The sequence below is a fragment of the Leuciscus leuciscus genome (assembly GCF_965113295.1).
Source record: "Leuciscus leuciscus genome assembly, chromosome: 7".
Classification (NCBI taxonomy): Eukaryota; Metazoa; Chordata; class Actinopteri; order Cypriniformes; family Leuciscidae; genus Leuciscus; species Leuciscus leuciscus.
Window position 1 is genome coordinate 8,438,146 of NC_138731.1, and position 24,919 is coordinate 8,463,064.

The 24,919-nt window shown below is 41.1% G+C and overlaps 2 protein-coding genes across 4 annotated transcripts in view; both read left to right on the top strand.

The window, feature by feature from the left end:
- LOC309503323 (NACHT, LRR and PYD domains-containing protein 1 homolog) overlaps nucleotides 1-24,919 on the top strand; it is a 106,991-nt gene that overhangs the window by 62,595 nt on the left and 19,477 nt on the right. The gene's annotated exons all lie outside the window — the stretch shown is intronic.
- LOC309502548 (NACHT, LRR and PYD domains-containing protein 1 homolog) overlaps nucleotides 1-24,919 on the top strand; it is a gene marked incomplete at its 3' end in the record, with an annotated part of 42,228 nt that overhangs the window by 922 nt on the left and 16,387 nt on the right. Inside the window, exons 2-3 of the mRNA XM_082174952.1 lie at nucleotides 9,884-9,950; nucleotides 10,130-10,378. Coding sequence (XP_082031078.1) covers nucleotides 9,932-9,950; nucleotides 10,130-10,378 — 268 coding nt within the window. The 5' untranslated portion in view covers nucleotides 9,884-9,931. The remainder of the gene's footprint in view (nucleotides 1-9,883; nucleotides 9,951-10,129; nucleotides 10,379-24,919) is intronic.

Sequence of the window (24,919 nt, forward strand, 5' to 3'; positions counted from 1 at the left end):
ATCAGTACCATTTCAACAATTGCCATAAGACACACTAGGTGTTAGGTGTCTGGTTGCAGCAACGAGGAAACAGGATATATACAGCAGTCTTTATTAATCATAAACTTAAACTTACAGAAATGCTCAGGAGATTAGGAAACAGGACAGAAACAGGTCAACATCAACAGACAACTAGACAGCACAGAACTCAGAAGGGGGTTAGTTGGATGAACTAACCCCCTTTAAAGGGTTAGTTCATCCAAAAAGGAAAATTACCCCATGATTTACTCACCCTCAAGTCAAGGTGTATATGACGTTCTTCTTTCAGACAAATACAATCGGAGTAATTAATTTTATTTTTTAATTGCTGTGAAAGTTTTAAAGTCCATAAAAGTGCATCTATCCATCATAAAAGTGCTCCACACAGCTATGCAGGGGTTAATAAAGGCCTTCTGAAGTGAATCGATGAGTTTGTGTAAGAAAAATATCCATATTTAACACTTTATCGACTAAAATAACTAGCTTCCGGCGGCAGTTCAGGGGACCAGGGCGAAGCCGGCAGTTCGGGAGACCATGGCGGAACGGCCTTCCTGGCATTGCCGATGTAGTTAGGCTCGACCACCATGGTCACGGGTACATGCCCCCCCCAAAAAAATCATTCTTGGGGGGAGCTAGGCGTCTAATAACCTGTTTGAAAAATCCCCAGAAATAGCATACACAAACTGAAACACATACAGTTCATGAACCCTTTGTACTAAAAGCACAAGTATGATCTCATTTGAAAGCTGACACCTGGCAGTTTATTGTAAATGTAGAATTAATTATTGTCATAATGAAAAAAAAAAAAAGTTATAAATAGCTTCAAAGTTTTGTATAGTTATTAGAAATGTATTTTTATAAAACCTCTTCATGAAAATAAAATTGAAGTTGGCATTGTATCAATCTAGAAATGCACTGCAGCTAAAGCCAAATGTCTGACCATGTTATATTTAAAATCTGAAGATACGTATAAAACTCTGTATTTAGTTTAATGTTTTTCAAGATCATGTCATATGACTTTATTTTGATTAGACTCTAACATGCAAACTGATGTTTATTGTCATCTTCTAAGCATCTATTCAGTCTATTGTCTCTACACTCTTAAAAAAAGGGTTCCTCGAGGTTCTATATAGAACCCTGGGGTTCCGTACTTGGCCAATAGAACCTTTTATCAAAAAAATGGTTCCATGTAGAACCCTTGCATAGCAAAGAACCTTTTTTAAAAAAATGGTTCTAAAATTCATGTTTTATGACTGAATCTAATAAACTAAAGATTACACAATAATTATAGACCTACACAACACATTCACAAAGCTTTTTGAGTAAAGACCCATGAGAATGACTGCTGTAGTCAAAAATATTAATATCTAGTTAATGTATGATTTGAGCTGTACATTAGCATGAAACTTATATTTCCTAATACATTATAGTTTACCTTTTAGACGAATCATTTTGTGAAGAAAAAAAAACTAACCAGGAGTTTTCTTTATTTTGTATACCATATTGTGATGGGAACATTAAAAACAAATGGTGGCATATATGGGTTGCGTCATCCTTGAATTCCTATTGGTGGATTGGCGAAGATGAACCTCGAGACAAGTGACAGTTAATTTTTCAAACTGACGAGTCCGCCATTTCTCCCCGTTCATACCTTAAGGTAAGTTAAGTTTTTACATTTTTGAAATGATTTTACCGAAATATTTAGTATTACAGTTAATATTTATATTGGTTAGAGTAGCCCTTGTGTTAAATACTGATACTAGAAGCAAAATTTACCTCAGTTAAAAACACTGCTATTGTGTAACGTTAGTAGGCCTACTGATGGGCTTCGTCAGCCATCGGTTCAGAAAGCCCTGTTAAATTGATTTTGCTCCGGTTTTTAAATTAATTAAGATACAGGCTCCCTTTATTTACTTGTTAATTTTAATGAAATTGTCAACTACAATAAGATAGCTGTGTTATAAGGAGACGAGCTTCGAGTTAGAAGCGTGAATTTTAATTTCAATGAAGCGTGCGCTCGTTGTTCAAATAAACGGCGCCGATTCAAATAAAAGTGAACCGGGTGGAAGACGGAGGCGAATGATATGTGAATGTGTGTCGCAGTTTCACACATAACGTTCTCAGTTTGCGGTGAGTATTTTTCCCAGGCCTATGTTAACAGGTATAACGTTAGAAGTTCTTAACTTTGGCCCGCGAGATCTACTTTCGTGCAGTTTTTAGCTCCAACCCAGAACAGACGAAGATCTTGATTAGCTTGTTCAGGTGTGTTTTATCAGGGTTGGAGCTAAACTCAGCAGGAAAGTGGACACTGCTAACGTTACAGTTCAAAACTTCCGGCCGGTCTGCATTAAAACTGTGCAGTTACTGCGCAAGTGTTCGTCTATGTTTACTGTGCGCATGCGCTGGATTAAAGCGATGATAGCACATGGTTAAATTTAGCATTCAAATGTTCTAAAGCCAAAACATTTTAGGTGTGTTTAATGCATAGCTGGTTTGTGAAATGTTATTTATGCTCTGTTTTCTTTTATCCCCAGATAACCATGGTTGATAAATGGTCAGTAGATGACACGTGCCACTGGCTTCAAACTATAAACCTCATTGATGCAAAAGAAAGTTTCAGAGGTACAAATGAAAACTTATAAATGTTCATTTTGTGATGTTTAAACAAACTGTATTGTGGCAAGTAAAATGAAATCCTGTATAAAAGACTTCAACATTGTATTCATGTTTACAGACAAGAACCCTGTGAGAATGAGGGCTCATTTGTTGCCCAACCTTGGCCAGCAGTATACAACCTGAACCTGCCTGTCTTTCCCCCTGAATTGCAAGCAGCTTTGCAGAGGAAGGATCCCGGCTTTAAGAAGAAGGACAAGTCTCACATCCGTGCATTACTGATTCAAGTATTGTTTGACAGCATCACTAAGCACACCTGGTACAGTATTGTATTTCATTGTATTTTATAACAGTTAAATGTATTTTATGTTAAACTTGTTGGTTGTGGGGTACTGAAATAATAGATTTGATTATATTTCTTAGGTACCCAAATCATAAAATGTATGGAGATGTTCTGGGGAGTTTGATCACCCGCTTTCCATTTTTGAAGGATGGCAGCTCCTCTGGTTATGTAGATAAAAGCGTCTGCCAAATATAAAGTATTTTATTTGATATAAAGTTATTTAGTTTTATTCTTATTCTAATTTTATTATTTTAATTTTAGAAATATACTGCGGTTTAAAATTGAGGTCATTTAGAAATGGGAGCTCTAGCGCAAATTCTACCGGGAAGACTCTAATATCATGTAGGGGTGTCGAAATTAATCGTTAAATTAATCGTTAAAAACATCACTATATGGTAGTCAGTTGCAACCTCCAGTTCATGTTGACTTTAAGGAACTTGTTTGGCTGAAAGTGTGTAATTTGGATATAAGCACCTGAAGTAATTGTAGTGTTTTGTATTTAAGATGCTGCATGAAATGACAATGAGGTTTGGAACAGACTTGGTGAAGAACATGGAAACATCTCTGAATGAAATGGCCCCAAACATCATCAGGAGTGCAAAAGAAGGAAGTAAAAAAAAAACTCAACGCCAATCTCATTGGACCAGCAGAGGAAACCACAGAAGGTAACAACACCATACATTTTTCCCCATCCAACCTATCTGTTCCAGTGTAAAGTTGCATTGTCAATGTAAAGGTTGTAGGTCCTATAAAATGTATGAGTGAAAACATGTATTAAAATAATGCAAATATTAAAGGAATAGTTTACCCCAAAATAAAAATTGTCATCATTTACTCACCTCTTGTCATTTCAAATCTTTATGACTTTCTTCTTCAGAACACAGAAGAAGATATTTTGAAGAAGGATGGTAACCGAACAACGATGGTGCCCATTGACCTGCATTGGTTTGGTGTCCATATAATAGAAGTGAATGGGTACCAGCAGCATTGTTCGGTTGCCAACATTCTTCAAAATATTTTTTTGTGTTATGCTGAAGAAGGAAAGCCATATAGGTTTAAAATGACAAGAGTGAGTTAATGATGACAGAATTTTCATTTTCGGGTAAACTATCCCTTTAATTGATTTCTGTACCTAATATACAATCATTTGTATCTGTTTGTAGGTCTCGTTAGGAATGCTGCACTCATTTTACTGCCAGCCCTATTTAAAGAAAATGCCAGCTTCCTCTACTGTGTAGATAGTGTAAGTATAGTCTTCTGTAGTTTCATTAACATTTGATGCACTTGACTTGAATTAAAGGAACTGTTCATGCAAATATAAGAATATTAGTCAGTTTACTCACCCTTATGCCAAATTTGTAAAAAAAAAAAAAAAAAAAAAATCTCACTCTCTTCTTTAGTCATAAGCTTTGTACTGTTTAATTTAATACTGTGAAGCTGCTTTGATACAATCTGTATTGTGAAAAGCGCTATACAAATAAACTTGACTTGACTTGACTTGTTTACACTGCTTTGTAATGTCATTGAATAGCACCCCAATTTAAGTCATAAAATAAATCTGTACAACTCCAGGGGTTCATACTTGTCTTCTAAAGCAAAATGGTACGTACGTTAGTGAGATAAAAAGATTAAATTTGCCAAGATAGGTTGCTATAATTAGTCTATGTATTAGATAAGGGAATAACATCCAATGGGGTGGCACATCAGCTCCACATCAATAATTATGAGTCTTGTTGGTTCTTACGTGTCACGTGCTTAGCTGTCATATCTGTGTTGTGTCATGAACGATTCAGTTACAAGAACGAAAGAACCAATGAGATTCAAAGTGGAGCTGATGTGGTAGCATATTGAATGTTCTTCAGTCATCAGTAATGTTGACATTCAAACACATTACAAAGCTTTTTATTATTAAATATATCTCAGATTGTGTTAAACTGATGAAACAAAGTCATACACATTGGTTGGCTTGTTGGTGAGTAAATTATGGGGTAATTTTAAGTCTATTTGATGACTTCTGTTAGTTGGTGAAAAGCACTCAAAAGGTGAAATGTTTGTTTTACAGGAACCCAAAGGTCCTACACCAACCCAAAGGTCCTACACCAACCATTGTGTTTAACAGCTCTCCTGATCCCCTCAAGGCTGAAAGCGTCAGCATTATAATGGACAATGTGAACATCATAAGAGAGGCAGACATTGACATGACACAGGCTGTGGAATGCCTGTTTGCAGTCTATATTCTTTTCAATGTGCAATACCCGGTTGACATTAAGCATGACTTTTATTCAAAAATATATGCTTAAACTTAGACAAGAGCACGACACTAGAACACCAATACCTGTACTGAAAATGTACAGTCAACTTGTGTAAATTGTAGTGCTATTCAATAGATGTTTTAATTGTTCATGTTTTGATTTTTATCTGCATTGTCAAATATCAAAAATGATTTGTTTTTCCTCATTTCAGAGATACATGTAAAAATGAAGTACTGCATATAACAAGCTTATGTAGCCTATGTTTATTGCAAAGTGAAAATGCTTAAATGAAATAATCCAAAATGTAATTAAACATCTTAAATGTAAATGTGAAATTTGCTGTCTAATACAGAGTATACAGAAGTGCAATTTTAAATATGACACTAATATTTTTGTATAATCAATTGAATACATTTAAAAAAAATGAATTTTCTGGATTGTTTATTTTCTTATTCAATAATAATTAACTCGTTTAATAATAAAGAACCCTTAAATGGTTCTATATAGAACCATCTAACTTGGTTTCAAAGAACCATTTGGGGTTCTTTTTATGGAACCCATTAAAGTGGTTCTATATAGAACCATTTTGGAGTTCCATATATGAAGCGGGTGATAGAACCATTTCTGGTTCTAAATAGAACCATTTCTTTTAAGAGTGTATTGTTTTGTGGTGTAAACGAGCCCCATTCAGTGTCAGTCTCTCCTGCACACATTCACACCTCTCCGGTCTGGTTATGGCCTCTAAATATGCTTTTCCTTTGTCTGCATTATAATTACTAACGACTGGCTATTCACACTGTTTCAAACAATCATTTAATTTATCAAAGTTCTCACTTCACATTTGAAACTGTATCAAATGCCCTTCTTGAAAAAATAATCATTTCAGTAAGCATTCCTATTTAAAAAAATCATAAAAGAATAACTGCTAGGTGGCAGGTGCACCTAGAGCTAGCTAGCATGTTAGCTTAGCACACCATCAATACACGACAATTTATGAGATTAAAACCATGTTTGTGTTCCAAACTTACTTTATAACGCAAGTCGAGTGTTTTAAATAACCTTCTGTGATCTGATTTGGCTTCAGATCATCGGACAGAATGCAGACAGAAATATATTATTTTATAGTATTCTGCACAAGGATAAAGTCTATATCGATTAGCATTGCATTATAAATATAATCTATTATTATGAAAATACCTGACATGGCTCAAAAACACAGGTAAATCAATTGCAATCATGTTTATTGTCTTCAAAACGTTTTTAACTGCATGTTACAGCGATCTCTGTTAGGGACCGTTCGGTATTTATGGAAGGGGCCACCGGAGGAAAATAGGGGAGGGTCATGTCTTTTTATTCTTTGTTGAGGGGAGGGTCATCCAATTTTTTTTAGTCTAGGGGGAGGGTCACCCAACTTTTATATTCATGAAAACAGCAACATTTCAAAGTGGCTTGTTTGGTGCTATTTTTTTCCATTTAGGTCGATGTTGATCTCGCGTTATCAGCCCCCCTTCGATATCAGATGGGTCTGACCCAACAAAAATCCAGTTTGGCGCTGTTTGACAGTGCGCGCGCACTTCAGTTCGCGCTTAGAAAAAGTGCATCATGTCAGAACAGAATGCCAATGAAATGTTTACCTGGCAAAGCTTTAAAGCACGAGCAAATAATTAACTTTTGGGATTGCGAATAAGTGCACAGTGTCCTGTGAGTGTAACTCTACCGCTGCATTAACATGTTGTGAACGTAGGCCTACGTCGAGTTTTACAGTATTGGGACTGAGGCGCATACTACCATATTTTAGTTGTTATTTTGTTTCCACGATGTGTAAGATGTAGGGCTAAGATTTATTTAAGTTAACATAAATACGTAGACCTACACCACAAAAACTAGTTGAGGATAAATTCGTTAAACTTGGGCGATTCCAGTGTTATGGACGTGACATTTGCAGTCAATACTTGAAATATAAATTCTCAGAAAATGCATTTAATACCAATATTTTGAAACGTCTGAAAGGAGTCAAGACATTAGAAAAATATCAGTCTACACATGCGTTTTATATTTAATATGAGGGAAATACACGTGACGTGACACAAAAAATCTTTAACTTTTAGGTGGCAAAATATTTTTTAGTAATTCTATAAATTACACTGTGCAAACCAAAAGATATATACCCACCGGATGAATAAAGATCGGCCTCCACAGAACATAAAATATAATTTTTATTTTATTTTTCGTGGTCGCATTTATGTGAAAAAAACAACAAAAAACAACAATGTTACGGGCGTGACAGTTCTCCATTACGGATGCTGGTCGGGGACAAGAGTAGTCTCTGGACACCGGATGAGGACTGAGAGTGGAGTCATCTCTGGACACCAGACGAGGGATGAGACTGGAGTCTTTTCTGGACACTGGACGAGGACTGAGACTGGAGTCATTTCTGGACACTGGACGAGGGCTGAGACTGGAGTCATCTCTGGACAACGGACAAGGACTGAGACTGGTGTCGTTTCTGGACACTGGACGAGGGCTGAGAATGGAGTCGTCTCTGGACAACGGATGAGGGCTGAGACTGGAGTCGTCTCGGGACACCAGAAGAGGGATGAGACTGGTGTCGTTTCTGGACACCAGACGAGGGCTGAGAATGGAATTGTCTCTGAACACTGGACAAGGGCTGAGACTGGTGTCGTTTCTGGACACCAGACGAGGGCTGAGAATGGAATTGTCTCTGAACACTGGACAAGGGCTGAGACTGGTGTCGTTTCTGGACACCGGACGAGGGCTGAGAATGGAGTCGTCTCTGTACACCGGACTAGGGCTGAGACTGGAGTCATCTCTGGACACTGGCCGAGGGCTGAGACTGGAGTCATCTCTGGACACCGGACGAGGGCTGATACTGGAGTCATCTCTGGACACCGGACGAGGGCTGAGACTGGAGTCATCTCTGGACACCGGACGAGGCATCCGAGAAGTGATGCAATTGGACAGATGTTGCTTCTCCAAATTTTTCAGGCTTTAAACACCAGCGGACCTCAAATTTCTCCAATTCTTGAAGTTCCTTAAACCAACTTGTCCATCTCTTAATGTACACTGTTGGAATAGTGGATTTTTTTCTCTACACAGATCTTGAAGTATCATTTTAGCACACAGAATCTCAGGAGACAGAAAACCAAGAGGGTTATATATAGAACAAATGACAGAAAGAATTCCTCTTTTTGTAAGAGGTCGGTCCTTGATGATCACCTTGAACTTGAAGACATCAGACTCAGCACAACTAATGCTCCAAAGGTGTCATTTTCCAAGTCTTTCTTGTCTCAGTCATCCTCCAGTATGGCATTCAAAACAGTGCGGTTGTTATCCTTTTTTTTTGTTGGGCGAAAGCCATCTCTGGCACACATTTCAGTGAGCTTTTGGAAAAACTGCACCGCATCTGAATCTGTAGGCACAGATACAAGACAATCGTCCAGATAGAAGTTATTGAAGACGACGTCTACAGTTTTGGCATCATACAGATCCTTAAGGTCCTCTGCACACTTTCTCAGTGCTGCATTGCTAGAGCACAATTTTGCTCCAAACAAATGAACTACCATTCGGTATTCTTCCAGACTGCCATCAATATTTCCATCTAGATACCAAAGAAACCTCAAAAGATCATAATAATTAGGATGCGCTTTGACTTGATGAAACGTCAATTCTATGTCAGTCAAGATAACAACAACCACCATTCTGAATCGCACAAGAACACTCACCAGCGGACTTGTTAAATCTGGACCAGAAGATGTGCATTCAATGATGTTCCTTGGTAGGATGGTCTGCAATCCAACACAACTCTTTTGATATACACCATGGTGAGGGATGTACCATAAGCAGCGCATCAAGTCTTTCCAGTTCAGCTGTAGGAACCTTTTCAGCATGACCTTTAGCAATGAAGTCGAACCTGCACTGGACTCTGATCAGGGGGCTGGAGCCATCACTGGACTCTGTTCAGGCGCTGGATCCTTCACTAGGTTCTAGTCGGGGACTGGAGCCTGCACTGGGCTCTGGTTAGGGACTGGAACCTGCACTGGGCTCTGGTCAGGGACTGGAGCCTGCACTGGGCTCTGGATAGGGACTGGAACCTGCACTGGGCTCTGGTCAGGGACTGGAGCCTGCACTGGGCTCTGGTTAGGGACTGGAACCTGCACTGGGCTCTGGTCAGGGACTGGAGCCTGCACTGGGCTCTGGTTAGGGACTGGAACCTGCACTGGGCTCTGGTCAGGGACTGGAGCCTGCACTGGGCTTTGGTCAGGGACTGGAACCTGCACTGGGCTCTGGTCAGGGACTGAAGCTGTCACTGGACTCTGGTGACATATGCATTACCATGCCAATCTCTCCGAGAGTTGTCATGACAGAACTATACAATATGAAATTTGACAAAACTGATTCAAAAGCAGAAGTTGACTGATACATTTATTGATCAGAGAAAATTAATCACCCTCATATGTCTGTACCATTTTGTTTTATTACTGTATATTCAGTAAAGACCAAATTTGGCTTGTGCATATAAGATAATTTTTTCTACATGCCACTTGATCTACTGCATACCAATAGTGTAATCTGTAACCATGTGTCACAAAAGCTCTCTTCCACTATCTCACACTAGGTGCATTGTTTCATTTCCCAGAGGACAACTTAAGACAGCTCTCTACAACATAGACACTTATGAGACACCATGGACCAAGACTCAGAGTGTAAGTAGTTACCACAGTAAAAGCAGAGAAAGTCAAATGAAAAAAATTCTGCATTACACTGATTAAAAGTGAAGTTGCCCAAATAAGTACTTGCTACACTATAGAATATGCCGTTCTTGAATCTTATAAAATCATGTTCTCCCTTGTGAGCAGTTATCATGTTATAATCTCTCTACCAGGTGCTCGGTTTGTGGATGCCCACTGGGCGAAACTTGTCCAGAGAGTACAGATGGTGATGCCAATAGCGGATGAGCTGCGGTCCGGTGGCATGCTGGAATGGGAGCCGTACTGTAAGATCAGAGCAGCAGATACTAACCAGGAGAAAATGAGAGAGTTTTATAAAGTGTTGCACTCTGGAGGAGACAAGGTTAAATCTGCCTTTTATTCTAGCCTGGAAAAGCATGAGCCATCTCTGTTTAGAGACTTAGGTAAGAGCACACTAATTTTGGCTATTATACCACATGTGTTTAGACCTACAGTATATACTGAGATATGTACTGTTAAAATATGTAATTTTACAGGCATTGCACAAATTGCAGAAGCTCTTGAAGAAACCTTAAATATTTTGTCTTAACTTTGCATCTTGTTAACTTATTACTGTCAGGACCACTATCGTCAGATACGATTGACAATTAGCATATATTTTGGATTGGCGGTATGGTTCTGTTCTGGGCAGCCTAGCATGGATAAGAGCAGGGAGAGCAGTATAACCCCCTTTAGGTTAAACAGAACAGAACCAACATGAATGTATTTCAGATATCATTAATGTCAATATTCTAATGTACAACATAATTCGAGAATTTAGTCTGATTCAAAGGGGAATCAGAAGGCCAAATCCTGACTGACGAGAAGAGGAGCTGGGGATGGAGGAGGGTAATTCGGTCCTGAGAAACGCGATAGCTGCTGATAATACTGGAGGAGCTTATATATAAGCACTATGAATACAGTGATAGGCGTCGTATTCCTATAGGTAGACGTGTATCAACTGTGAGTCTGAGAGTCTTTGCTTTTCAATCCTGAAGTAGAAAATTGCTCTAAAAAATGCAAAAATAACTATTTTCCAATTATGGATAGACTCTATGAGTACTTTTAGTGTGTTCAATGATGTGCAGTCTGAACGTATTTTTTCCCTTCTCAAAAAATGTGTATCACCTGTTGAGGCAAAAACAAATAACTAACAAAACAGCATCAGGCATAAGAGACATCAATGATTCAAATTGTCCTTAAAATATATTTATTCTTGCAAGAATGTTCCCAGTCCATCCACAGTCCAGCTGCAGGCGGAGTGAGACCCAGAGCAGAGGTTGGCCAGCATTTTTATAGTGTTATCTCTTGTCACCCACCACAGCCCAAAGAACAAAAGGGACCCCCCTTGACCCCTCCCCAGCACGGGAATCTCCTTACCTCTGAAATCTCACACACACACCCTGCAGCTGTATCAATATCATAAAAGAAACTCAAAATACAGCCAAAGAACGCATGGCATTCGTTTGTTAAATCATTGAAAATAAAATACAAAGAAAAGATGAATTTTTCCACAACAAATTCCTCCTCTTTATCATTCTCTGATAAACAACATAGAAAAATTCACTCTTGTTTTCTAATCAAACCCATTATACTATTAAATCTTTAAGAATAGAATTAATTCAAGTCTTAATTCAAGAACAGTTATACCCTTCATGTCTGATTTTTTTCGTATACCTGATCACTCTACTTGAACTTTGAAAGAAATACGATTTTTTAAAAGTAAAAAGCTTGTAACAAATAAATAAGCATTTTGTCTGAAACCGGGCAAAAAATGAACAAACATTGTTATCGCATTTTCCTGGTTGAGAACCAGACCCTCAGTCATCCCAGACATAGCTCAAAGCATATAGTAAGAAAAACGTAAATGATTATAATTGCAACTTCCGTCACTCGTACCATCTGCATATTTTGTTCATCCCTAGGATAGACTGTACCCATTAATAACAAAATTATCAGAATAACACATACAATCATAACACTATGTATTTGTATATGTAGCTTTTTTCAATTAATCACAATATTTTGTCAGGAAATGGTTTTACTTCTAAAGCTATATTTAATTAAAATCTATTTAATAAAATCCAACCTGAAAAGTTTTATAATTTGATCATTCGTTGTTCGAAATTATCCCTGACTTTTCCATTACATACTGTTTTTTTTCTTATCACCATACTTCACATTAATTAATAGATCTTCTACCTGAAAACACATTTTTCTTTGCACAAGTCAAATTATTAGATTTATATCAATACTAAGCCCTAATTTGATTCAATCAAATAAAAATCACAAAACTTTTCTTCAACCATTAATTGGTCAACATTTTCTCCAGATATGTTGATCATCTCGTTGCCTCATGGACGTTCCATCTTCACCAATATGACACTTTGCATGCCGTAGAGAGGATTTTTCCAACGTTGGCAGGGGAGATAGTTTCTAGCACATATCATTGATCCCCCACTTTATTCTTTGCGTTGGCGTTTTGGGTTGCTGACGTTGGTTGGTGTGGTTAAGGTCAGATGCTTGGACCCAGGTCTAACACCCTTCAATCACTTTCAAATCCTTACAAGATTTTCCCTTAGATCACGATCGCACCCCCACTGGAATGAGTCATTTACTGTCTGCTGTCACCTGCGAATGGAGACCTTAAGTGATTTTGTTAGTGACCGCTTGTCTTGTCGTCCCTTTTGGTGTGACCTGTGGAATTTTCAACCTGAAACATATCACTGGATAATTTCTTTCTCACTGAATAGCACTCAGGGTCTGCATCTTCTATAAAGAAAAACAAATGTTGAGGTTATTGTCACATAGTTTTCTTTTGTCTGCTGTGCTGCCGCATCTGCCCTGGCGTTTCCTGTTGAAACAATTCTTGTTATTAGCACACTTAAAAATACAAACAATGCACACAGCAATTTTGTTCGGGGGAAGAATGGCTTCTTGCAGGGCTTTTACCCAATTAAACCCAGTGTCCTTCCAACATTTATCTTCCCACCTGTGCGATTGCTTTCAGCAAATGTGAACCCCTTAGTAAACCATATTTGGCAGCTGTTATCATCCTCCTCTTGATGCACGAGATCTCATCTTGTGCATCAATTTAACATAATAAGATTCTCTTACATTTATCAGACACTTTTATCCAAAGCGACTTACATTTCAAGATACACATTTACATTCTTATCAGTTCTTGCTTTCCCTCAGAAATCAAACCCATGACCTTGGCGTTACAGGTGTCAAACTCTAATGTTTGAGCTACAGGAAAACTGCAATATTTGTTAATATTTATTTGGTAACATTTGTTTGGATAAAGTTTGCTAACCCAAACGTTGTCCTTCAGCCAAATTTCCTTTAGATATCTTTCTTTGCCTCTTAAACAAAAATATTACTTAAAGCCACAATTTCATCTTCTTATCAAATTGTTTTAAGGCAACGGCCCCGAGTCTCACAGCGTATCCTTCTTTTCAGGCCTGTCGTTGGTCTCGCAATTCAGTCATCTACAAACATTCTCCAGGTCATCAATTGGTCAGGTCAGGTTGTGGTGTGCACACTTTCGTCAACGTCAGTCGAATAACAATCTCCCCCTTTTTACAATACATAGCCTAACTGTTAAGGGCTCTCTGGATAGTCTGATATTTACTTGGCCTACGTGTTTGTTGCTGTCCAATCTATAACATTTTCTCAACACATGACTGACTGCTATCTACGACTTCACAATTCTAATTTACACATCAATACTTAAACCTGTCCAGAAAGTAATTCAAATTTACTGCACATCATAAATGACCAATAACAATTAACAGACAGAGCTTGATGATCAATCAACTTAAGGCTCGTCCTATGTTCTGTGTTGCCTTCTCATCAGATTGACTCACAATCCTCAGCTTACTTTCAAATTTGTCATTTGCCTTAACCCATCTATAATGCTAAAACACTCTTTCCAGAGGTTAATGACAAATTTATACACACTATTCAGACACGATAGTTGTCCTTAACTAACACATACTGTACAAAACATGAATTAACACTCACACTCATCCCTGACTATGAACCGCTCATATTTCTTATTTAAATATTTTCTCTAAAAATATTAAAATTTTAAATGACATTTTAACCTTACATTTTCCTGTATCTTTTATCTAATGTTTTATTATGTGTTCATTATTCATTCATTTGATTTTAGAAAAGTCAGCTGGATTGTTTTGGTTCATTATCTTACTTTGCTTCAGCTTTCTTTGGCTGACTGATAACAGAAAGACAGACAGAGTACCATCCCTTCCTCCACTCAAGCAGAGTCTCTTTCTCTCTCACTATAAGCAAATAATCTTTTCAACAGCCTCCTAGGACTGTAACTAAAATAATCATAGTCATAGTCAACCCTTAATGGTTCACAAATGTCAAAATACAAATGTTTGACTCAAATTAGAACCATTACAACAATCTAAAATACATTAGATACATTAGATTCATTAGATCTTTTCTAAGGTTATCTTTAGTTTAAATACTCAATTTACCTAACCTTCGTTTTTCAGAAATTTCTCTTGACTCATCACAAGCTGTTCTCATCTTTAGCCACCACCATGTCTAACGGCCTTCAGAAGTTAAAACTAGTTCAATATAAAAAAAAATGTCCTTGCCCATAAGGCAACCAACATCATGTTCCTTATATAAATTAATACGTCTTGTTACGGTCTCCACAACAAATAATGACAATCACCTCACGGTCTCAGTTGGATCTTGAAAGCCCATTTCCATTAGCTCTTAAGCAATAATTTTCTTTTCTACAGGGTGTTGTCACAATGGAAGACAAGCCATACAATCAACGCGGTTTGTGGTGAGTGGTATATAGAGGAACTCACATTTTCTGGGTCAGACCGCCGTAATTTCTCACAGCTCATCTGGCCTCTCAATGATCTGCTGATGCTGGTGGCCACTCAGTCAATCAGCGCCACTCTCATATCCATCTCACATAAAAACACCTCCATCAGGAAATGCCCAGTGTTTTTGCGTGACCCCTCTGTCTTAGGTTGTCCTTTTGGCCTAAAAGATCGTACCCGTCATTGAAGTAATCACTCGTACACACTGGTAACCGCTTTTCCCCATTACAGAATCTGTGACCGTTTTCTTCAACATAATCTGTTGTTTTCTGGAGCTTAGGAAAAGGCGCATTCAAGAGTCATCAGAGCCATTCGGACTGCCTACTAGTGTTAAACATAGGGAGACAGATTAATAACAACAGTATTTAATCACTTAAAATTCATTAATCATCTTAAAGGTAGCAACCTAGCTGCTTAGATTATAGTCAGTGAATTTAGATCACAATCGTACATTCAGTGTACTGTTACTTCTGTAGCCGGAGCCATCGGCCCTGTTTCATGGTGGAGGCTAAAATGAGAGCTAAAAGTCTCTGGTCCTAAAATAAACAAGTTCAAAACAGTATTATTTTAAAGACTTCTTTAAAGTCATTCAGTTTTACTTTTAAAACATTTTAAGTACAAATTGCCCTTTGAATGGCAATGATTTCCTTTAACATCTCTGTGTCTATGATTTTCAACTGAAACACTGTGCTTTACACAGGCTCAGACAACAGCTTTCAGCTGACATTGAATGAGAGAATGTGTAATGATTCAGGTCTGTGTTTCTCTGTCATGTCCCGTGTTCATCTGTTCCCCATTATGTTGATTAGTCTCCCCAGGTGTTTCAGATTGACCACGCCCCCTTGTTATCTTGTTTAGCTTGTTTGTCCTTGTATTTAAGCCTTGTGTTTGAGTTCAGTCTTTGTGAGTTCTTGTTTCATTGTTGAGAGCTGTTCCTGGTGGTCCTGTCCTGAGTCATGTTCATGGAATCTATGTTTGTAAAGTCTAGAGTCTATTTAATAAATTACACTGCATTTGGATCCCGCTTTCTCCTTGTCTCTGCCACAGCATCACAGAAGAACTCAACACAAAATGGATCCAGTAGCTGTAAGCAATGGTGCTCTAAGAAGTTGGCTATCCTCTCTGTTCCAGGATGGCCAGCCCATTGAGAGGTATGCTAAGGACTATTTGACATGCTGTCATTTAGCATCATTAGAGGACTCTGAGCTCATAGACATATTTTGGAGTGGGCTAGATGAGGAGATCGCTCTGATGATGCCGGATGATAATACCAGATGGACCCTAGAGGGGTATATCAACCTAGCTCTTCTCCTGGGCGGTTCATCATTTACTGTGGGCTTGGTAGTTGAAGAACCCCACAAGCTCACAGTACCCCCTGAGCCCTCACTGCTGGTCGCGTCCAGTCCAGAGTCTTCACAGCTCCATGTCCTGTCTGCCCAGCCAGAGTCAGTTCACGTCTCGCCCGCCCGGCCTGGGAATTGTCACGTCTTGCCAACCATCGAGCCAGCCACTGGATCGGTCTATGGACGTACAGGACCGGTTTCCAGCGTGGCCGATCCCCCGCTTATGTCTGCGCGTGCTGCCAGGAGGGCCGTCGTTGCTGGGTTTCGTCCTGCCGAGCTTACGCATCACGGCACGTCTGCCGATCCAGAGACTGTTCACGTCACGTCTGCCGATCCAGAGACTGTTCACGTCACGTCTGCCGATCCAGAGACTGTTCACGTTACGTCTGCCGATCCAGAGACTGTTCACGCCAGTCCAGCCGGGCCTGAGACTGTTCACGCCAGTCCAGTCAGTCCAGCCGAGCCTGCACTTCACGCCAGTCCAGTCCAGCCGAGCCTGAGCCTGAGACTGAGAGCGTCATGCCCGCCGAGCCTGAGACTGAGAGCATCATGCCCGCCGAGCCTGAGACTGAGAGCGTCATGCCCGCCGAGCCTGAGACTGAGAGCGTCATGCCCGCCGAGCCAGAGTCTGTGAGCGTCATGCCCCCCGAGCCAGAGCCTTCGCCGCTGGTTCCGTCCAGCTCAGAGCCCTCTTCGCCGCTGGTCCTGCCCAGCCCTGAGCCGCCTTCGCCGCTGGTCCTGCCCAGCCCTGAGCCGCCTTCGCCGCTGGTCCTGTCTAGCCCTGAGCCGCTTTTGCCGCTGGTCCAGTCCAGTACGGACCCGTCTTCGCCGCTGGTCCCGTCCAGTCCGGACCCGTCTTCGCCGCTGGTCCTGTCCAGTCCGGACCCGTCTTCGCCGCTGGTCCTGTCCAGTCCTGACCTGCCCTCGCCGCTGGTTTTGTCCAGTCCTGATACGCCTTCGCCGCTGGACTTCTCCTACCTGGAGCCTAAGCCCGTTAACCTCCCCAAGAAAATTTTGGGGGGGGGGGGCAATAAGTCCTCTCCGACATGGCCGCCCGAAGGGTCTTCACCGCCCTGGCCGCCCGAAGGGTCTTCACCGCCCTGGCCGCCCGAAGGGTCTTCACCGCCCTGGCCGCCCGAAGGGTCTTCACCGCCCTGGCCGCCCGAAGGGTCTTCACCGCCCTGGCCGCCCGAAGGGTCTTTACCGCCCTGGCCGTCTGAGGGGTCGTCTCCTCCCTGGCCGTCTGAGGGGTCGTCTCCTCCCTGGCCGCCTTAGGGGTCCGCTCCGCCTTGGTCACCTGAGGGGTCCGCTCCGCCTTGGTTGTCTGCTCCGCCCTGGTCGCCTGAGGGGTCCGCTCCGCCTTGGTCGCCCGCTCCGCCTTGGTCGCCTGCTCCGCCCTGGTCACCTGAGGGGTCCGCTCCGCCTTGGTCGTCTGCTCCGCCCTGGTCGCCTGCAGCGCATGCTCCGCCTTGGTCGTCTGCTCCGCCCTGGTCGCCTGAGGGGTCTGCTCTGCCCTGGTCGCCTGCTCCGTCCTGGTCTCCTGTATTGCCTGCTCTACCCTGGTCGCCTGCTTTGCCTGCTCTGGCCTGGTCTCCCGTATTGCCGCAGTCTCCAGACCCTATTCCGTTTCTTAATAACATTTAAAATTTCATTTCAATTTTAGTTGTCAGGTTTTCAATTGCCATAATTTAATACCTGACTTCAATGTTTTCTCTAGGAGTTTATCAATCTGCTTCTATGATTCATACTAACTTTTGAGGCTGCGCTCTCTGCTTGTGATACATTTTTTGATTATCACTATAAATCATTCATTAGATTTGTCTCTCTCTATCATCTAAAACCTTATCAAAGCGTTCCATTCAAAACACAATCATCCTTTTAGTGATCGGTACTTTTAAAATATTTTGCAACTCATTTAGCTCATCTGTAATTTTACGTCAACCGGTACTTTTTATGGTTCTTTCCTTTCAAAAGGAATTCCTTACACTTAATATCTTTCAATCTTCTTTACAACTTTCAAAAGTTTATCTATCAACTTTCTTTTCTCCCTCATTTACTTTTACAGTCATACAGTGGGCATTTACAGTCACTGAATGACCCCGCTGACCGCAATAAAACACTCTCTGTTATTCTGCCTACAGTCTTATCACTCTGATCTTTCTAACATCTCCACCCTACTTTACACCCCTGAAACAGTGTGTTCTTATTCAGGAAAATGCAAACAGAGCCACTGATAAGTTCTACCAAAAAGACTCAGAAGGATTCTCGAATGAAATAGAATTTATTTTGTGAAAGGATTTTACAGACGAAACTAAAAGCAGATGCTCGACAAGCTCCATCTCAGAGTTCTTTGGCGTAGGCCCCGTCCTCCGTCCGGGTCTGAAAGTTAGCTTGTAGGTCCTGCCTGATGATAGAGGCAGGGGCGGAGCCTACCCCCTGACAAGTGGACGGGAGCCATTCTGGTGGTGGTGGGGAGGATGGGGGAAAACTTTGCAATGACACCTGCGGGCAACAAAATGGGACGGTAAGATCAGTCTTTTATATTTGATGTCAAGCTGTGATTGGTAGCGTGGAATTATGAATTAATGACGTGGCAGTGAAGTCTTTCTGGTAGAACTTTCACTTACGCTTTCATTTCTCTGCATTTTCCCCCACTGTCCCAGCTGCAAATTCAATTACAATAGCTGAATCATAATCTTCATCATATTAACATTGATTTACTTTCTAACCCATATTAACACAGACTTTTCTTTAAATTTGTGTTATTTTGGCACTTTCTTTGTTTGGGGCCAGTCAAGTTACTGTTTATCTTTCCAATCAGAATCAAACTTTTACAAAAACATAATCTGCAAATCTCTTTAAACTGAGAGCTTCAGAGCAGAGCTGCTTACAGCATTTGCTCTCTTTTGTATCAGGACTATTCAGTTACTCTTCATACAGTATAAAGAAATTCAGCATGTCATCAATTTCATTAACACTGGTTTGATAGCTTATTCTTCTATCAAATGGTTAGTTTGCAGATTCAACTTAAAATTATCATTATTCCTCAGTCCCACTTATCTCTACTGTTTCACAGAAACCCCAAAATTCCTCAAATCTTGTTCTCAGTCTCTAAATTACACAGCCAGCTATCCTAGCCGCTTGCACCTTCAACTCTTGTTATAAAAATATGGCAATCTATTCTTAAATAACCTTGTTTTCATAACATTAATACAATAAAGCACATTCACATCATTATTATTGGCAGAACATTAATTTTCATAAGCGACATGGAAAATCTAAATATTCTAAGCGGGTTTCACAAAGTTTCTGATTAACTTTAGTCACACGTGTCTAGGGAAATTATCTCCAACCCATAATTTCCTTTATAAAACAGACACCGTCCTTGTCTTTCAATGACTTAATTTCAAAAAAATATCTGACTTTGTACATTATTGATTTCCCAAATCTTCGGACATAGCTGTCTTTACATCTATCTAATTGTTTTTATCATCAACAACACTGATTACAAATCAGGTACATATTAACATCCAGAAGCTGGGTTGAACAAGCAAGCGCTGTTGCTATACTCCCAGCATAGCTGGACCCTTTAGGTTCAAAAGACAATGGTTGTCAAAATAAACATCATTTCAATAATTATTTTATCTCTAAAATATAGAATTTTTCCCGTTCTGCTTAATGAAACATTCCTTATCTTTATATAATGTTAATCCCTGTTAATCATACTCAATGCCTTATTTTTTTTTTAATCTAAAACTCACTTTTCATACCATTTCAACTTAATTTGACTTAATTAGGCGTTCATAAATATGAATTTGATCTTCCCCTACATGCCAGTTCCTTCTCCTACATGCCAGTTCCTTCTGTATCAACTCTGTTCTCTTTTATCTGCTTCTTTTCCATCCAACAATTCACTGTTTGTAATTTCCATCAGGAAAAACATTCTATCAATAAAAATATTCTATTTTCCTACAATCTTTCCCTAAATGCTAATTCTTTCTGCATTTATTTTCGTTTTCTTCTATCTTCTTCAGTTCAACAAACTACTGTCTGTTCAGTTTTACATTCATGAACAAAACTACAACAACCCTTTGTTTAACAATTTTCCGTTTCCCAATTTCTTGCATGCATTTCTGGCTGTAATTTTTTCTCCATTTTACAGAAAAACTGGTGTAGCCTATAAAATTTGGTTCAAGCTTGCTTTGAGATGACCCCATATTGGCTGATTTCTATCTCTCCTGGATTTTCCTTCGACACGCGTCTTACTAATCTGTTAAACGTCTTTAAACAGATCCGACTTTTTCACCCAAAATCGGCCAGGTTTTAGCAAATATGCAACTGTAATTACGGTTTACTCAAAATCTTTCCGTGAGCACTTTCTAGCGCTCGATTAATTCTGGTTCACCTAATTAATCTGGTGTGGCTCTTCCGTCCACTTTTACGAGACTTTCTCAGGTTACAGAGATTTTGAGTAAACCTAATTAATCAGGTGTGGTTCTTCTATCCACTTACCTAATCAGCTGTGGCTCTTCCGTCCACCTACGAGCTATTTTTCAGCATAAAATTGACTTGACAGGGCCCTACGCTAACTTTTTCCAAGGAGTACATGTACTCCTAAATGAAACGTAGGCCTAAATGCGAGTGAAATACTCTCACTGTAGAGCCCTGCTTGTTACAATCTCCCCCTCGAAAACCTTCTCTGCCCGTACCAAAGAGATAGTTCCAGCCACTATGGTTCATTCACAGTTATATCAATTTACACCCAACAAAAAATAAAATAATTTAACTGTCTCTTACCCGAGATGCTTTTACTGCCTCCGAGTTCTTTCTGAATCCAGTGGGTTCCTCCTGGCCCTGATAGCAGTTTTGGCTCTTCTCTCTCAATTCAGCGAGGTAAGACTAAAGCCTTTTGTGCTTTAGGGTGATCAGTCCGTCAATCCGCTTTCTCAGGGCCAGAAGAAACCTCATGGATCCCACTTCTGACACCAACTTGTTGAGGCAAAAACAAATAACTAACAAAACAGCATCAGGCATAAGAGACCTCAATGATTCAAATTGTCCTTAAAATATATTTATTCTTGCAAGAATGTTCCCAGTCCATCCACAGTCCAGCTGCAGGCGGAGTGAGACCCAGAGCAGAGGTTGGCCAGCATTTTTATAGTGTTATCTCTTGTCACCCACCACAGCCCAAAGAACAAAAGGGACCCCCCTTGACCCCTCCCCAGCACGGGAATCTCCTTACCTCTGAAATCTCACACACACACACACACACACACCCTGCAGCTGTATCAATATCATAAAAGAAACTCAAAATACAGCCAAAGAACGCATGGCATTCGTTTGTTAAATCATTGAAAACTAGATGTACCGCATCGCGGTACAAAATATGACCGCCGCTCAGGCCTGCACTGGCTTTCCACAAAAATAAATGACGTGGAGTAATTTGGCTGTATTGCGTGTTTATGTATATACCTAAAAAAAGTAATAGTATGTGCATGTCTGTCTGTGTGTGTGTGTGTGTGTGTGTATGTGTGTGTGTTTGTGTATGTGTGTGTCTGTGTGTGTGTGTGTGTGTGTGTGTGTGTGTGTGTGTGTGTGTGTGTGTGTGTGTGTGTGTGTCTGTGCGTGTATGTATGTGTGCGTACATGTGTGCGCGTGTGTGTTTGTGTGTGTGTGTCTGTGCATGTGGATTTGTATGTGTGTGTATGTCAGTGTGTGTGCATGCTTGCGTTTGTTTGTATTCCTGCATGTGTGTGTGTGACAGTATCATCCTAAACCAGCAACCCTTCGCTCAACAGCCCCCCGGGGACCAAACGAAATTTTTCCGTAGAAGTCTAGTGGGGCTACATGCCCACCAAATTTCATGTTCCCCGGTATTTCGGTGTCCCTGGTATCGTTGACGAAAAATTTACGGGGGCCCCAGCGCAGGGGGGGGAAGTGGCCCCCGGGGACCAAACGAAATTTTTCCGTAAAAGTCTAGTAGACCAACATACCATAAAAATTTCTTCATCCTCGGTGCCACGGTTCAGGTAGTTATTTAGGAAAAACTGAATTTTTTGGGGTTTGGGGGGGCCCAGCGCGGGGGGGGGGAGTGGCCCCCGGGGACCAAACGAAATTTTTCCGTAGAAGTGTAGTGGGGCTACATGCCCACCAAATTTCATGCTCCCCGGTGCTTCGGTGTCCCTGGTATCGTTGACGAAAAATTTACGGGGGCCCCAGCGCGGGGGGGGAAGTGGCCCCCGGGGACCAAACGAAATTTTTCCGTAAAAGTCTAGTAGACCAACATACCATAAAAATGTCTTCATCCTCGGTGCCACGGTTCAGGTAGTTATTTAGGAAAAACTGCATTTTTTGGGTTTTGGGGGGGCCCAGCGCGGGGGGGGAGTGGCCCCCGGGGACCAAACGAAATTTTTCCGTAGAAGTCTAGTGGGGCTACATGCCCACCAAATTTCATGTTCCCCGGTGTTTCGGTGTCCCTGGTATCGTTGACGAAAAATTTACGGGGGCCCCAGCGCAGGGGGGGGAAGTGGCCCCTGGGGACCAAACGAAATTTTTCCGTAAAAGTCTAGTAGACCAACATACCATAAAAATTTCTTCATCCTCGGTGCCACGGTTCAGGTAGTTATTTAGGAAAAACTGCATTTTTTTGGGTTTGGGGGGGCCCAGCGCGGGGGGGGGGAGTGGCCCCCGGGGACCAAACGAAATTTTTCCGTAGAAGTGTAGTGGGGCTACATGCCCACCAAATTTCATGCTCCCCGGTGCTTCGGTGTCCCTGGTATCGTTGACGAAAAATTTACGGGGGCCCCAGCGCGGGGGGGGAAGTGGCCCCCGGGGACCAAACGAAATTTTTCCGTAAAAGTCTAGTAGACCAACATACCATAAAAATTTCTTCATCCTCGGTGCCACGGTTCAGGTAGTTATTTAGGAAAAACTGCATTTTTTTGGTTTTGGGGGGGCCCAGCGCGGGGGGGGAGTGGCCCCCGGGGACCAAACGAAATTTTTCCGTAGAAGTCTAGTGGGGCTACATGCCCACCAAATTTCATGTTCCCCGGTGCTTCGGTGTCCCTGGTATCGTTGACGAAAAATTTACGGGGGCCCCAGCGCGGGGGGGGAAGTGGCCTCCGGGGACCAAACGAAATTTTTTCGTAAAAGTCTAGAATACCAACATACCATAAAAATGTCTTCATCCTCGGTGCCACGGTTCAGGTAGTTATTTAGGAAAAACTGCATTTTTGGGGGTTTGGGGGGGCCCAGCGCGGGGGGGGAGTGGCCCCCAGGGACCAAACGAAATTTTTCCTTAGAAGTCTAGTGGGGCTACATGCCCACCAAATTTCATGTTCCCCGGTGTTTCGGTGTCCCTGGTATCGTTGACGAAAAATTTAAGGGGGCCCCAGCGCGGGGGGGGAAGTGGCCCCCGGGGACCAAACGAAATTTTTCCGTAAAAGTCTAGTAGACCAACATACCATAAAAATGTCTTCATCCTCTGTGCCACGGTTCAGGTAGTTATTTAGGAAAAACTGCATTTTTTGGGGTTTGGGGGGGCCCAGCGCGGGGGGGGAGTGGCCCCCGGGGACCAAACGAAATTTTTCCTTAGAAGTCTAGTGGGGCTACATGCCCACCAAATTTCATGTTCCCCGGTGCTTCGGTGTCCCTGGTATCGTTGACGAAAAATTCAGTAGGGTGACAAAAAAAAAAAAAAAAAAAAACTTTGACAATCCCTATATGTAATAAAATATAAAGAAAAGATGAATTTTTCCACAACACACCAATACTGTTAGTTTAGGGCAGTTGTGGCAAGAAGCTTACGTGGTGGTGGTCTAATAAATTTGTTCAGCAATAGATAGATAGATAGATGACAGACAGACAGACAGACAGACAGCTAGATAGATAGATAGATAGATAGATAGATAGATAGATAGATAGATAGATAGAGTAAAGGCCATTGCACACCGAGTCCGAAATTCGCATCCGAAATTTTCGCACGTAAAAAAAAAAATCCGACCTCACTTTATGTCAATCACGCTTGCACACTGTCTACGAAACTTTCGTCCGTAATAAAAAAATTCGGATCGGGTTCGATTTTCTGCGTTTTACGCATCCACAGCCAGTATTTTGAGCGGTTTTTTGACAATTCAGAGCCACCGTACAAGCGACCGACAAGTCGACAAAATCCAGAATGGCGTCTGACAAGTTGATACACCAGCACAAAGTACTGTATGAAAAACAAAAACGTGTGTGTGTGTGTGTCTGTCCATACCTTTGACAAACTGCCAGTCTCTGTTCAGGATCGATTAGTTCACGGAAATTGGTGATGGTCTTTTTAATATGTGGCTCCAGTATCGCTAGCAAAGCATCAAACTGTTCCACTGACATTCTGAGGTAAATTTTGAATCGCTCGGGATAATTTCGCAATTCCTTGATAAGGAGGTGAAACTCTCCTTCCTCTCGGCGCAATCTCAGGATTGGATGGACCCAATATTTCCTCTTTCTTTTTCTCTTTTTAAGAAGAAAGAGGGCAACAAAATCATCCGAATCCATTTGGTATTTTTTGCGTTTTTTTCCGCAAAGGTTTAATAAATACGCATCGGACTCAGTGTGCAAGGTTTCTGTGCGTGACGAATTTTAAGGCTGACGAACACGAAAAAACGCATACGAAAATTTCGGACTCAGTGTGCAATGGCCTTAACTTGTAAACAAACTAGGACAATCAGCTATAAAACAGAAAATACAG